At 47.2% G+C, this 14,108-nt stretch overlaps 1 protein-coding gene across 3 annotated transcripts in view; it reads right to left on the bottom strand.

Annotated features, from left to right (window-relative positions):
• LIG1 (DNA ligase 1) overlaps positions 1 to 14,108 on the bottom strand; it is an 88,743-nt gene that overhangs the window by 32,718 nt on the left and 41,917 nt on the right. For all 3 annotated transcript variants that reach the window (XM_030197689.1, XM_030197687.1, XM_030197688.1), the window contains 7 exons: positions 13,350 to 13,522; positions 12,422 to 12,588; positions 6,005 to 6,081; positions 5,832 to 5,923; positions 1,932 to 2,031; positions 1,229 to 1,314; positions 928 to 1,043 (listed from right to left, as the gene is read on the bottom strand). In XM_030197689.1, the coding sequence (XP_030053549.1) occupies positions 928 to 1,043; positions 1,229 to 1,314; positions 1,932 to 2,031; positions 5,832 to 5,923; positions 6,005 to 6,081; positions 12,422 to 12,588; positions 13,350 to 13,522 (811 nt within the window). The remainder of the gene's footprint in view (positions 1 to 927; positions 1,044 to 1,228; positions 1,315 to 1,931; positions 2,032 to 5,831; positions 5,924 to 6,004; positions 6,082 to 12,421; positions 12,589 to 13,349; positions 13,523 to 14,108) is intronic.

Raw genomic sequence — 14,108 nt, 5'->3', positions numbered from 1 at the left:
AGATTTCCACAATGAATATGCAGGATATCTATTTACATACAATAGAAGAGGTACATGCAAATCAATCTCATGCATATTCATTATGGAAATCTTGAAAACCTGACTGGGTTATGGCTCTCGAGAACTGTGGTCACCCACCCCTGCCTTAAACATTGCAGAAAGTTATATAATCACACACAATTACCATAGCTGTCTGGGAGGATGGCATGACTGAAGAATTAACACAGGCAAAGCTTTCCAACTGTAGGTCACAAATGAGAAGACCTCATTTTGTCCAAAGGTTCAACACTGCAGAGCAAATCTTTTTCCACACACTGGGTACATTTTCCCTTGTGCACCTAACTGCAGATTTAGGGACACAATTTCAAGCAGCAGACAAACCAAACTATTTTCCAACAAAGTTATTTGCACTTTGAAAATCGAGGCTACTGTGCAACCAAACATACAGTTTTTAAATCACTGCAAAGAAAGAGGAGGAGGAAAAATTCTAGGTGTGTTCATCACGCCATTTACACACCTTTGTGAAAATTCATTTTCCATGCTGAAATCTTCTACATGTGTCCAAAATGCTCCATTTTTATCTGCTACAACAGGAATATTCATGCACATAGGAAAACCTCTTAAAACGCTTCCCTGAGCTATGGTAGAGAGCCTGGAACCATCAGGATATCACATCACCTATCAGCATACCTGCATTCCCCCTTGATGGAGACTGTCCATTTTCAAGCATGTGAATTTATCCACATAAACTTAAACGTTATTAAACATTTGCACTGTAGGCCCTAGGAAGATTTACCGCAGTGGTTCATCTGCCTATTCTTTAATGTAAAGGACATCAGGGAACAAATCGGCCTTGAGGGGGCGCACTAAACTGTGCTCTCTCTCATGGCCTCCCTTCTCCATTCTCATGGTAGGGGTTATCTGTACCTGGGCTCGCTCCCCATCATACTTGTACTCGCAGGTGAAAGCAGACTCATCAAACCTCTTCAGCACTTCCTCTATGCCCTTGGTGGGGTGTGCCAACATGGGCTTTAGAGGGATTCCTGCAAGCGAGATAAAAGGGACACACTGAGAATATCAACCTGGTCAAAACAGGTCCTGGGCACACAAGAAAAGCTTCAAATTAGTCAACAAAGCCCACCTCGCAACCAGTCTCTCCCAGCAGGAGGTGCTGTAGGAAAGCATGAAACTAATAAAGGGGGGAGAGGTGGATACACGGAAATATTACCTGGTGTAAGGTGACAATGCCGAGATAGGTTTTCAATCCCATGCTGCAGTAAGACAGGGATGATGGTGTTATAGTTTGGTAGCTCACTGAAAGAAAGTCATTAGAAATGAATATTTCTCTCTCTACAGATGAGCTCAATACAAATCTATTATGAAAGGATGCAATTCAACTGATGTAATAATTTTTGGCAAATCTGCATGAAAATAAAAAATAATTCCACAGCGAATACTGTACAAAAAAAACTACTTAGGTTATTTGATCATTAACTTTTGCCATAAGACCAGGCTTCCCAAACCTGTCCTCGGGATCCTACAACAAGTCAGGTTTTCAGGATATCCAAAATGCAAACACACCAACCTACAAATCCACTGTGGCTACAGCCAGTCACGTTTTGGGGCTAGGATCCCAAAAGCCAAAAGGCCTGAGGTTTCTTCCTCACTTTCTTGTAACTGCAGTCCCAAAACCATGGGCAAAAACATTACAACAGAGGCACAATCTCATAACTACTCCAAAAAAAAGCAACATGCAGGCTTTGTGCCTGATTTAGTGTCTCAAACTTCTAATGTGGCCCCTACAGCTGTTCCCACTAGTCTCACCCAAGTACAGTCCATTTTCAGAAAGAACCGATTGGACACATTGTGAATGTCTCCCTAATTGAGCACAGCTCCATCCTGCAGCAGGATGCTGTGGAAAGAAGACTCACCAGAATGTCTGTTTAAGAATCAGTGCTTGCTCTTCTATCCAGGCCTTGCGGGAGTCAGGAGACCTGCCCTTCCCAGCATCCACCACCTCTGGAGGGAACTCTGACAAACAAGGAGTGCAAAAAGGTGAGGCCCACTGATTGGATCAAAAGAAAAAAAAAATTGTCTTACCTGATCATTTTATTTCCTTTACTCACAGCAGACAAATCCAGACACTTGTGTGTTATGACCATCTACCAGCAGGTGAAGCTACAATTGAACTATGCCACATAGGGCAGTATGCTCCCTGGCCAGTCAGTATTTCTCATAAAGCAGAAGGATTAAGGCGGCAAACATTTCTCCCTCATTACAGAAATGAGGCATAAACCTGTCAAATAGCAGAACTATATACAGGCAACCACAGCAAGAAATGTAAGCAGAATGAACTGATAGTGTCAACCTTGTGAAAGGCTAGGACTCTGGATTCATCTGTTGTGACTAAAGGAAAGAAAAATTATCAGGTAAGAATTTTTTTCCTTCCTTGTCATCAGCAGCAGACAAATAAACAGACTTGTGGGATGTAGCAAAGCAGTCCATAAGTAGGGTGGTAAACACACAGCCGCAGAAAGACCCGACATCCCGAAGGATGCCTTAGACTTAGCTGAACCATCAACCGGACCCAGAACTGCAAAGCGCAAGAATTGCGATGGTCTGAATAGGAATGCGTAGATAAGCCTTTGACAGACCTAAAGAACTGCCCTTAATGAACTGCTACGACCATCAATAACGCCTCCGTAAGGAAAGAGACATTATTCCTAAGGCACTGTTGATCTTTCTGAGAACTAAGATGGGACTTCTTGGGGACCGTAAAATAAATCTACTACCTGCCAAAAAATCTCTTTGCACGGCAACAGAACTACAGCATCTAACTCCATCAACCAGTCCTGAGTGCCTTTTGTGGTAACTGGAAGTGGGACTCTAGGAATGCATCTGCCAGTGGATGATAAAATGAGGGCATAGTATCTGGGTCCATCACTTGTAAAAAAAAAAAAAAAAAAGAGTTGTACACATCCCCCAACGGGCACAACCAGAGAATGGAGTGGAGGAGTGGCCTAGTGGTTAGAGCACCGGTCTTGCAATCAAAAGGTGGCCACTTCAAATCCCACTGCTGCGCCTTGTGATCTTGGGCAAATCACTTAACCTTCCATTGCCTCAGGTACAAACTTAGATTGTGAGCCCTCCTGGGACACAGAAATATCCAGTGTACCTGAATGTAACTCACCTTGAGCTACTACTGAAAAAGGTGTGAGCAAAATCTAAATAAATAAATGGGTCCCAACACCTCAGAGAGGCACCTGCAGCTCCTTGATCCCACTTGCACCCTCCCTGCCTACCACCCTGAAAGGACCAGCCTCTATTCTAGAACCTAGTCCACTGGGTGCTGCTCTCTCTACCCAGGCAGTAGTTTATAGTTCATTTTGGTTTGCTAGATCACTTGGTGTATAGGCTAAAATAAAAATAATTGAAACAGGAAAGGAACTCCAATTAAAAATAGTGAAGGTTAACATTCACACCATATAGTTCAGATAGACAAGCAACGAGGACAGTAAAAGAAGGTCTCCATCTGGTTAATGCTCATGCCATCTGATCAGTCTGATCCTCCAAAAAGCCTGTCTAAAAAGCCAGGCCTTCAGGTTGGCCTTGAAAGTTTTAAAGGAAGGCCACTACGAAGGGGAAGTGGGAGACTGTTCCATATATGTGGTGATAGATAGAAAGCACTGTGCCTAGTAAATTCATAGTGGGCAGTTTTGGGGCCAAAGACAAGATGATGGTCACTGAGAGAGCAAAGAGTGCAAGCAGGTGAGTAAAGGATGGTACAGCATGCTAGGTAATCCGGAAGACCAAAACAAAGTGCCTTAAAAGGAAAAGGTTCCTATCATAAAGATTATACACTGGTCAACGGGTAACCAGTGGTGTTGTTTTAACAGAGGAGTGACATGATCTGAACAATAGGCATGACAGTACCATATAGCTTCTCTGAAACAACTTCTGGTGAGACTTATCTTCCATGAGCCTAGGGGCCTTAACCAGCTTCTCCAAATACTTAAGTATCCTTCAAGGGCTGGTTGTTTAAGACGCACATATCTGCAGTTCAACCTGTGAACCGTGGCAGCTCTACTCTGCAACCAGTAGTATGAAATTCTTTGCAGAAGGCCAAACCTGATCATATGTAGTACTTAAAGCGGCAGTACAAATTTTCAGGTTCATCACCTCCTTGGACACCTCTGCAAATCAGCACTAGGATTAAATGGCAAATGATCAGCCCACTGAAAAAGAGGTCCTAACCAACTATCACAAATGGCTGCCTGCAAGGCCAGATACCCCAAAAGGATCTTTCCAAAAGAGCTTCCATCTTGCTGTCCTATAGGGCCCTGGGCACTGATCCTCCTTCTACAGGAATCGTAGTCTTAACCACCACGACCAACACACGGAACCTCTCCTGGTCCAATAACGGAAACAAGTACAACCTAGCCACAGCTCTGCTGATCCTCTGACTGGTGTCAGCATCAACCATCTCTGTGAGATGTCATGCATTGGAACGGCCTTGCCAGCTTCCACACTCCAGCCAGAAGTGGATCACCTTTCCTAGCCAATGGAGTTTGTTCCTCGGCCCCTTCACCTCCCAGGCATTGGAGGCATCCCCCCCTGCACTGGCCCCAGTAAACTTTTAAGTAAAATGCCCGATGAAAAAGCAGCACAAATTCAGAGGAAAGGAAGACCTGCTTGTAGAGGGAGCGCTGCAGAATGAGCACAAGGGGGTTGGGGGTCCCTCGACAAGCATAGTGCTTACATAATTACATCCAAAATGGTGAACATCCCCCATCACCGGGTCTCTACTTGTATTCCTTGGGCCAGACTCTCCCATCACGGTTGGCTGCTCCAGAGCCACCCATGCTCCCATGCTGACTTACTCCTACAGCCAGAAGGCCTCAAAGATCCTAAGTACCCTTGCTCTGACTCCACATATATGCAGCAAAGGCTGCTGGAAAGTGCAACCGCTTGACAAAGTGCCACAGGTCGCACAACGCCATTCTCTCTCAGACAGAGCTGAGAAGGATGTCGGTGGGACTTTCAAGGGGTACCTGACTGTTCAGTGCCTCCCACCACACCAACAGGCAGCCTCTCCTCTCACAGCGCCAGGAGCTGGGCTTACAGTTTTTGCTTTTGTTTTTTTTCTTAATGCTGCTAACAGTTGTTTTGTTCTTCTCTAAGAGGGCACTCAAAGAACCCCTCCTGAGCCGAATCAAGGGAGATGGCCAAGGTACAACTCCAAATAGAGGAGAGAAGAGGGGAGGGACCCAAAGCTTCAAAATGTATACTCCTGGGCCAGTGGCAGAAGCTAAACAGTGCCCACAGTCAAAGGGCCCAAATTCAGAACACCAAATACTGTGTGTCCCCCCCCATGTTTCTATAAAGTTGTCTCATTTATTTTTTTTCACTGGGGGCTAAGGTCAGTGCACCTGAACAAGGATTATCTCTAAAGCAGCTAATGGGCTGCACAGAACTCACCTATCTTCTGCTGGAGACTGAGAAATACTGGCTGGTTCAGAGCTGCACAGGACCTTTAAAGGGTAATTCACACATCCCAGTAGGTGTCAGTCTCCATCTACTGGTAGGAAAGCATATACCAACTCATCTGGACTAGTCTGGAGAGAAGGAAGGAGACATTTCACATATCTGGGGTTATGAAAAACATTATTATCTAAAGGTTTGGACTATTATGGGTATATCCCAACTTGGCAAATTTATGAAAAAAAGAAAATCTTATCTTTTGATATCTACAACTCCATATAAATTACTGTGTAGGGAGGGCCAACCAACAAGGGACCTAGTTTCAAAAGTGAAGGCAAGAGCACACTCACCTTGCCCGGGTGGTGTCAGAGAAACTGCCTGTGCGATGGCAGATAGGACAGATTGTTCTGCTAGCCCGATGCGCAGCTTCCCTTCAAGAGACCTGCAACACAGGAGGCAGAGGATAAGAACCTTCACAAAGAGGGGAGGGGTGGGATAGAAACTAATGAAGCAAGACACTGACCGGATGATGTAACGGGCCTCAGAATTCCTGCAGGCAACAAACATGGCTTTAATGATATCAATTTTTTTGTTCATAGACTGCAAGAGAAGATATTGAAAGACAATTACCACAGAAGTGTTACTCAGGGCATAGGTACCATACCACATGCATGCACAGAGATTAACTGCCTTAACAGTGTGACACCCCCTCAGGACGGGAAGGAAAGCAAGTCTCAATTTTCTTTGCCCCAGTCTGATGTAGTAGAAAGGAAGGATAGGTATGTCTCTAATGGCTACCCTCCAACCCCACCTTCCTCATCCTATGGACACTTAATCCATTCCCTGGAGGGAACGAAGTACCTAATCTCAAGGCACCTTCTGCAATCTCAAGGAGAAATTTGACCTTACCTGCTAATTTGCTTTCCTTTAATCCCTCCGGACCGGCCCAGGATTGGACTGATGGGTTGTGCACGCCTACCAGCAGGTTGGAGACTGAGAAAAAAACTCTGACTCTAGCGAGCCAATAGGAGCCCTGGTCATGTGACCCTAGCCTCAGTATTTTCATAACAAAGCAGAAAGAACAAACAGTCTGTGCCTCAAGGAATTCAAGCAGCCAGAGAGCACTAGTAAGTACGTGCTCTAACAAAGGCTCACCGACAACTCTTCCCAGAGAAACGGTATGGCCTTATTATAATGGCTCACCGAGTACCCTAACCAGAGCAGCGGTATGGCCTTATCACAATGGCTCACCGAAAACCTTAACCAGAGAATCGGTATGGCCTTATCACAGCGGCTCACCGAATACCCTAACCAGAGCATCGGTATGGCCCAATCATTGTGGCTCACCACGTACTCTAACCAGAGCAGCGGTATGGCCTGCATAGAAAATGCATCATCTTTTTTTTTTTTTTTTTTTTTTTTTTTTAACTTGCAAACAAAACAGCTCTGCAACCAACAATTGAACATAGAAACTTAGACAGAAATATAGAACACGGGAGGGGCCTGGGCCGGTCCGGAGGGATTAAAGGAAAGCAAATTAGCAGGTAAGGTCTAATTTCTCCTTCCTTAGCATCCCTCCGGACCGGCCCAGGATTGGACTGATGGGACGTAACAAAGCAGTAGTCTTACGGGAGGGACCCCAGCAGACCCGCTGAAATCACTCGCGACGCAAAAATCGCCTCCTGCCGACACTGCACATCAAGCCTGTAATGCTTAGAAAACGAATGGAGAGAGGACCAAGTCGCTGCCTTACAAATCTCCGCTGGTGGAACCAATGAACACTCGGCCCAGGACGCAGCTTGCCCTCTAGTTGAATGAGCTTTAACAGAGTTCGGGACAGCTTTACCTGCCAAAAGGTAGGCTGACCCTATCATCTCCTTGATCCACCTAGACAATTTGGGCTTAGAAGCCGCCAACCCCTTACGGTGACCGGCCAACAGTAGAAAAAGACGGTCCGTGCGTCGAAAATCTTCAGTAACTGCGAGATACCGCTTAAGCACTCTTTTAACATCCAGAGTATGTAACTGTCGCTGTTCCTGCGTCCCTGAGGCCGATCCCAGAACAGGAAGAAACAATGACTGGGACAGATGAAAACGGGATACCACTTTAGGCAAAAAGGAGGGAACCGGACGAATAACCACACGCTCCTTGGAAAACTGCAGAAAAGGAGATCTGCATGAAAAAGCTTGCAACTCTGAGACTCTCCGAGCCGATGCAATAGCCACCAAAAACACTGTCTTAAGCGTCAGATCCTTCAAAGAACATGCTTGCAAAGGCTCAAAAGGTGGTTTCGTGAGAGTCGAAAGAACCAGATTAAGATCCCAAGATGGAAAGACTGATCTTACCGGAGGACGAAGAAGGCTGACTCCCTTTAAAAAACGAGCCACCTCTGGAAGACTGGAGAAAGATTTACCCCGAATCCGACCTCTAAAGCAGGAAAGAGCTGCCGCTTGCACCTTAAGAGAAGAAAGAGACAGCCCTTTATCCAACCCTCGCTGTAGAAAATCCAACATCTGAGGCACAGATGCTCGAAACGGAAGGATGTCAGCCTCTGCACACCAGGCCTCAAAAATTCTCCAAGTACGAATATAGTTTAGCGAAGTGGAACGCCGACGAGACCTAAGCATGGTGGAAATCACCGGTCCTGAAAAACCCCGTTTAGCTAAACGGGCTCGTTCAAGAGCCAAGCCGTAAGACAAAATCGACCCGGATCTGGATGTGGAACTGGCCCTTGAACCAGCAAAGTCCTGTGAACTGGTAGCCGAAGAGGAGGCGCCACCAATAGACGCTGTAGATCCGCGTACCAAGGACGCCACGGCCAATCCGGTGCTACCAAAATTACCGGTCTTCCGTGATCCTCGATCATCTGTAGGAGACGGCCTATTAGCGGCCACGGAGGGAACGCGTAAAGAAGGTCGGAGGGCCACTGTTGCAAGAGAGCGTCTACCCCTGCCGCTCTTACATCCTTTCGACGACTGAAGAAACGAGGGACTTTCGTGTTGAGATTGGATGCAAACAGATCTAGAACTGGAGTGCCCCAGCGCTCCACTATCAACCGAAACGCCTGATCGCTGAGAGACCACTCCCCGGGATCGAGAGTGTGGCGACTGAGAAAGTCGGCTTGAACGTTTTCCACTCCGGCCACATGCGATGCTGAAATGGCCGAGAGGTGAATCTCCGCCCAGGCGAGGAGACTCTCCGCCTCCCGACACAAGAGACGACATTTCGTTCCCCCCTGACGGTTGACATAGGCCACTGCCGAGGCATTGTCCGAAAGAACTCTGACCGCTTTGCTTATTAGTAGAGCCCTGAAGTGCTGCAGGGCCAACCGGATCGCTCTGGTCTCCAACAAATTGATTGATTGAACTGCTTCCATTTGAGACCAAAGACCCTGGGCCCACTGTCCCAGGCAATGCGCTCCCCAGCCTCGGAGACTGGCATCTGTTGTTAACGGTATCCAGCAAGGAGATTCCAAAGGCATGCCTACTGTGAGATTCTTCATCCGCAGCCACCAAAACAGCGAGCTGCGCTCTCTGTTGCGGAGAGGCAGACGCCTCCATAGTGACTCCCTCTGAGCGGACCAACGCGATAGAAGAGACCACTGAAGAGGCCTCATATGGAGTCTGGCCCAGGGTACTACTTCTATGGTGGCTGCCATGGATCCGAGAATCTGAAGATAATCTCGAGCACACGGACGCTGCTGTTGAAGAAAAGCCCGAATCTGAGACTGGAGTTTTAGAATCCTGGCCTGCGGTAGAAACACTCGGCCTTGTGTCGTGTCGAACGTGACGCCCAAATACTCCAGAGATTGAGAAGGAACCAACCGACTCTTTGACACATTTACTACCCAACCTAGAGACTGCAAGAACTGCATCACTCGTTCTGTGACACGACAACTCTCTTGATAAGACTTTGCTCTGATTAACCAGTCGTCTAGATATGGATGAACAAGAATCCCTTCCTTCCTGAGGGCCGCAGCCACCACGACCATAACTTTGGTGAAAGTGCGGGGAGCCGTCGCCAGACCGAAGGGCAGAGCGCGAAACTGGTAATGCTGCCCTAGAATTGCAAAGCGCAAGAACTTGTGGTGAGCCGGACGAATGGGAATATGCAATTAAGCCTCTGTGAGATCCAAGGCTGTCAAATACTCTCCCTGGCGCACTGCGACTATGACTGATCGCAGGGTCTCCATCTGAAAACTTGTGACTCTGAGAGCGCGATTGACCGGCTTGAGGTCCAATATAGGGCGAAAAGAGTCTTCCTTCTTGGGAACTACAAAATAAATGGAATACCGGCCTTGCCTGTACTCGGAAGGAGGGACTGGACAGATAGCGTGAAGATCTAACAGCCTCTGTAGAGTCTCCCGAACCGCCCTCACTTTGAGAGGAGAACGACAGGGAGACTCCAGAAAGGCGTCTGCAATAGGCCTTGCGAACTCTAAGGCATAACCGTCTCGTATAACTTCCAAGACCCACTGATCTGAAGTTATGTGGGCCCATCTCTGATAGAACTGAGAAAGACGAGCTCCGACAGGCACCAGAGGAGAGGCCCTCGCCCCTTCATTGGGAAGGACGGGTCTGTGATCTAAAACCTGGAGAGGAGAAACTCGCTCCTCTGCGAGTACCCCGAAAGGACTGTGTCCTATTGTAGAACCGAGATTTGTGAGGTTGAAAACCCCGACCAGTCTGAAATCTACGTAAACCTCTACCTGAACCTCTACCAGAGAAGGAACCTCGACCGGACAGGCAGGGTCTATCTTGCGGCAATCGAGGAACTTTAGCATCTCCTAAGGAATTAACCAACTTATCCAATTCTTCCCCAAACAAAAAGGAACCTTTAAATGGAAACTTGCTCAATTTGGATTTGGAGGCCGCATCCGCCGACCAACCTTTCAACCACAGCGATCGGCGAGCAGCGACTCCCAAAGCCAAAGACTTAAAAGATGCTCGCAACAAATCATATAAGGCATCTGCCAGAAACGCCGCTCCCGTTTCAGTCCTAGCCACCTCTAGATCAATAGCTTGAAGATCATCCGAAGTCCTGTCCAGAACTCTCTCTGCCCACCTCAAACAGGCCCTAGCCACTAAGGACCCACAAATGGCAGCCTGTACTGCCAAGGAAGAAACATCAAAATTATTCTTGAGCAGAGAATCCAGACGTCTGTCCTGAACATCCCGAAGAGCTGTTCCGCCATCTACGGGGACTGTATTCCGCTTATTCACCGCCGACACCACGGCATCCACGACCGGCACCTTAAGCAAAGACTTATCCGCTTCAGGAACCGGATAGAGACGAGACATAGATCTGGACTGCCGGAAAACCGCATCTGGGGACTCCCATTGCGCTTTAATAACATCCCAAATATCCTGGTGCATAGGAAAAGTCTTGGAAGCAGACCTAGAGCCTTTAATCAAGAAATCGACCTTACGGACTTCCGAAGCTGGCTGTAAGTCTTCAAAGTTCAAAGTAGAAGACACCATAGAAATTAGCTCCTGCAAATCATCCTTATGGAAAACTCTGGCTACAGAAGGATCTTCTCCTTGAGCAAAAGAACTAGCCTCAGGATCTGGAGAAGAAGATTCCTCCCAGATATGTTCCGCCAGATCTTCTTCTTCTAAGAAGGGCATTTCCTGATCATGAACTGACTCCAAATGCTCCCGCCAATCTCCCTCCCTAGATCTCTTAGAGGGAGGGGGAGCAGCCATACTCAAAGGCCCTGGCTCAGCTGAAGAATCCCCCTTCTGCAGCAAAAAAGCCTGATACATCTGGAGCATAAACTCAGGAGGAAATCCCCCTGCCTGAGTAGGCCCAGCCTGCATCAGTGCTCCTGCAGAAAAAACATCCAACGGAGGTACCGAAAGCCCTGCAGGCTGCGAGGGAGAAGGGGAGGACGAATTCAAAATGGCCGCCGTTCGCGCCAAAACCGGCGTTCCGGAGTCCGGGGGCGCGCCTGACCCTTCAGCAACCACGGGATCAGAGCGCACCGGTGAAGAGACCGAACCAGCTGACTGAACCGCTGCCGGCAAAACCGGACCCGACGCTCCCGCTAGCGCTGTACAATACTTACAAGCGCCTGAAGATGAAACACCCCGACGCTGACAAACGGAGCAGCGCTTAAGTTTTTCCGACATCGCTGATGCGTGCGCGCGCGTACCCAATTCGCGCCGAAACTGTACTTTTTTTTTTTTTTTTTTAATAGCGCTCAAATTAACCACACAAATCCCCCGAAAACAAACAGTGATGGGAGCCAGACCAGGCAAAGAAATCTGTGCTCTTTATGTTCCCCTGCTGTGGAAACGCTAATCAGCCACACCACACACACTTGACAGTAACAGAGCTGCCTGCTCGTTTAATCAAAGGGGACTGAAGAGGTCCGTGGCAGTAAAACAAATTTAGCTTCTTTTTACATCTGGCTGCCTCTCCCAAAGGTAAAATCCCCTTGCTAATCAAAGGGCAACCCTTCCCTTTGAAATTGAATTAAATAATAAGGGAGGTGGGGAGGAACAAGGGGGGAGGGACCCGGGACACCCGAGTTTTCACCCCGGAGGCTGAAAGTCAACCAAACTGAAAAGAACACCTAACAAGCCTCAAAGAATTCCTGTGGCACAGAATAAAGGCAGACTAAAGCCAACAATAAAGAAAAAGCTGAAAGACAATATAGAGAGACTAATGGGCTCACTCCTACCTGCTGGGAGACTGAGAAAATACTGAGGCTAGGGTCACATGACCAGGGTTCCTATTGGCTCGCTAGAGTCAGAGTTTTTTTTCTCAGTCTCCAACCTGCTGGTAGGCGTGCACAACCCATCAGTCCAATCCTGGGCCGGTCCGGAGGGATGCTAAGGAACATGGGTTGTTTTTTCTAACACCTGCCAAAGTTCAGGAAGATGACCAGTGCTGTATTTGATGGAAGGGCCCCCCTCCCCCACCTCTGAAAACTCACCGTGCTACCTGTCATCCTGGCTATTTCCTTCAGCCTGCCAAAGACACTGACAACGGTCAGTTTCGGTGGCGCAAACATGGTGCGCTGAGTGCTACGGCTGCTTTCTGCAACCAGGCCCAGGTCCCCCTTTTCCTGTGCTTCCACCTTTATCTTGTCCAGCTGACGGCCTGCAAGGGCGAAAAGGCAAGGAGATAGGTATTCACTTATGGGCTTTTGGCTCAGGGAACAATCTCAAAAAATAAAAAGAAGAGGCATGGGAATCTTAGCGTCGAGCCAATATTAATTTTATTTGTTACATTTATATCCCACATTTTCCCACCTATTTGTAGGCTCAATGTGGCTTACATAGTACCAGAGAGGCGTTACAGACTCCGGTGTAAACAAATACAAACTGATGCTGTGGTAAGATAAAGTTCATATGGCACAGCCACACTAGGGAATCGTACAACGGAAGAGTTGTGTTAAGTCCATTACGTTCTTTAGTTTTGTTGTGTTGCAGAGATCAGGCATTTATTTATGTTGGATCGGTAGGGTATGCCTTTTTAAACCGGTTAGTTTTTAGTGTTTTACGGAAGTTTAGGTGGTCGTTCGTAGTTTTCAAGGCTTTTAATAAAAATGATCAAGGTGCAAGTTATCAAGGATGCCAATGTGGAGGAGTAGACTAGTGGTTAGTGCAGCTGACTACTTTTATCCTGGGGAACTGGGTTCAATTCCCACTGGGCAAGTCACTTATCCCTCCATTGCCCCAGGTACAAATAAGCACCTGTATCTACTATGTAAACCACTTTGAATGTAGTTACAAAAACCACAGAAAGGGGGTATATCAAGTCCCATTTCCCTTAAGTCTGTAAAATACACAAGACTTTTTTTTTTAATTTACAGATTTACTGTCTATTACTAATAGTTCCCAATCCCCTTTCCACATTACCTGTAGCCTGGGCAACAGCTTTCATGATAATAGTCTCCCCAATGCCCAGCTCCAGTCCCTCAAAGGCAGGGCCCAACTGGTTCAGGCAGAGGTATATGCAGGGCAGGAGGTCATCTGGGGAAATGGCAATCACCGAACGAAGGAAGTTGCTTAGGGTCTCAATGTTCTTCAGCCTGGGATGCAACGAAGATGCACAGATTGGAATGTGAGAAGACATACTGAAGGAAAATCCGATATCAACGTCTACGATACTGAACCACAAGGGCATATGGCAGACTGAATGGGACATACAACCCTCTTCTGTCATCCTATTCTAAGATTCTATGTCAAGTAAAGCGAAAGCAAACAAAGCACACAACTCATAAGACAAGCCATCCTGCCTTACTGAGAGGATAAACTAAACTGAGGAGGCAGGGCATCAGTTGCTGGGGAGGGAGCATTCATACATGCCCAGAGAGTTTTCTCTAATTTTTTCTATTATTTGGGAGACAGAGCCCAGTCTGTAGCCGTCAAGATGATGTAACTGTATGTGTGGCTCATATCATCCTGCTTGTCCATGGAGAAAATGCAACTTCCTTTAAAGGCCAGCAGAAAAGGTTTGGGGTTGTTTTGTGAGAGCAAACAAATTTGTTCGAGTTAACAAGCAAGTGGTCAATGCTCAGTGGGGGTGGCCACTGCTTAGAGATGTCTGTATCTTTAACTATGTTTTCGGACACCTTATCTATTTATGGTCAGAATGCTGGGTATGCAGTCCTAAAC

The sequence above is a fragment of the Microcaecilia unicolor genome, chromosome 3 (assembly GCF_901765095.1).
Source record: "Microcaecilia unicolor chromosome 3, aMicUni1.1, whole genome shotgun sequence".
NCBI lineage: Eukaryota > Metazoa > Chordata > Amphibia > Gymnophiona > Siphonopidae > Microcaecilia > Microcaecilia unicolor.
This window is presented reverse-complemented; position numbering and strand designations above follow the sequence as displayed.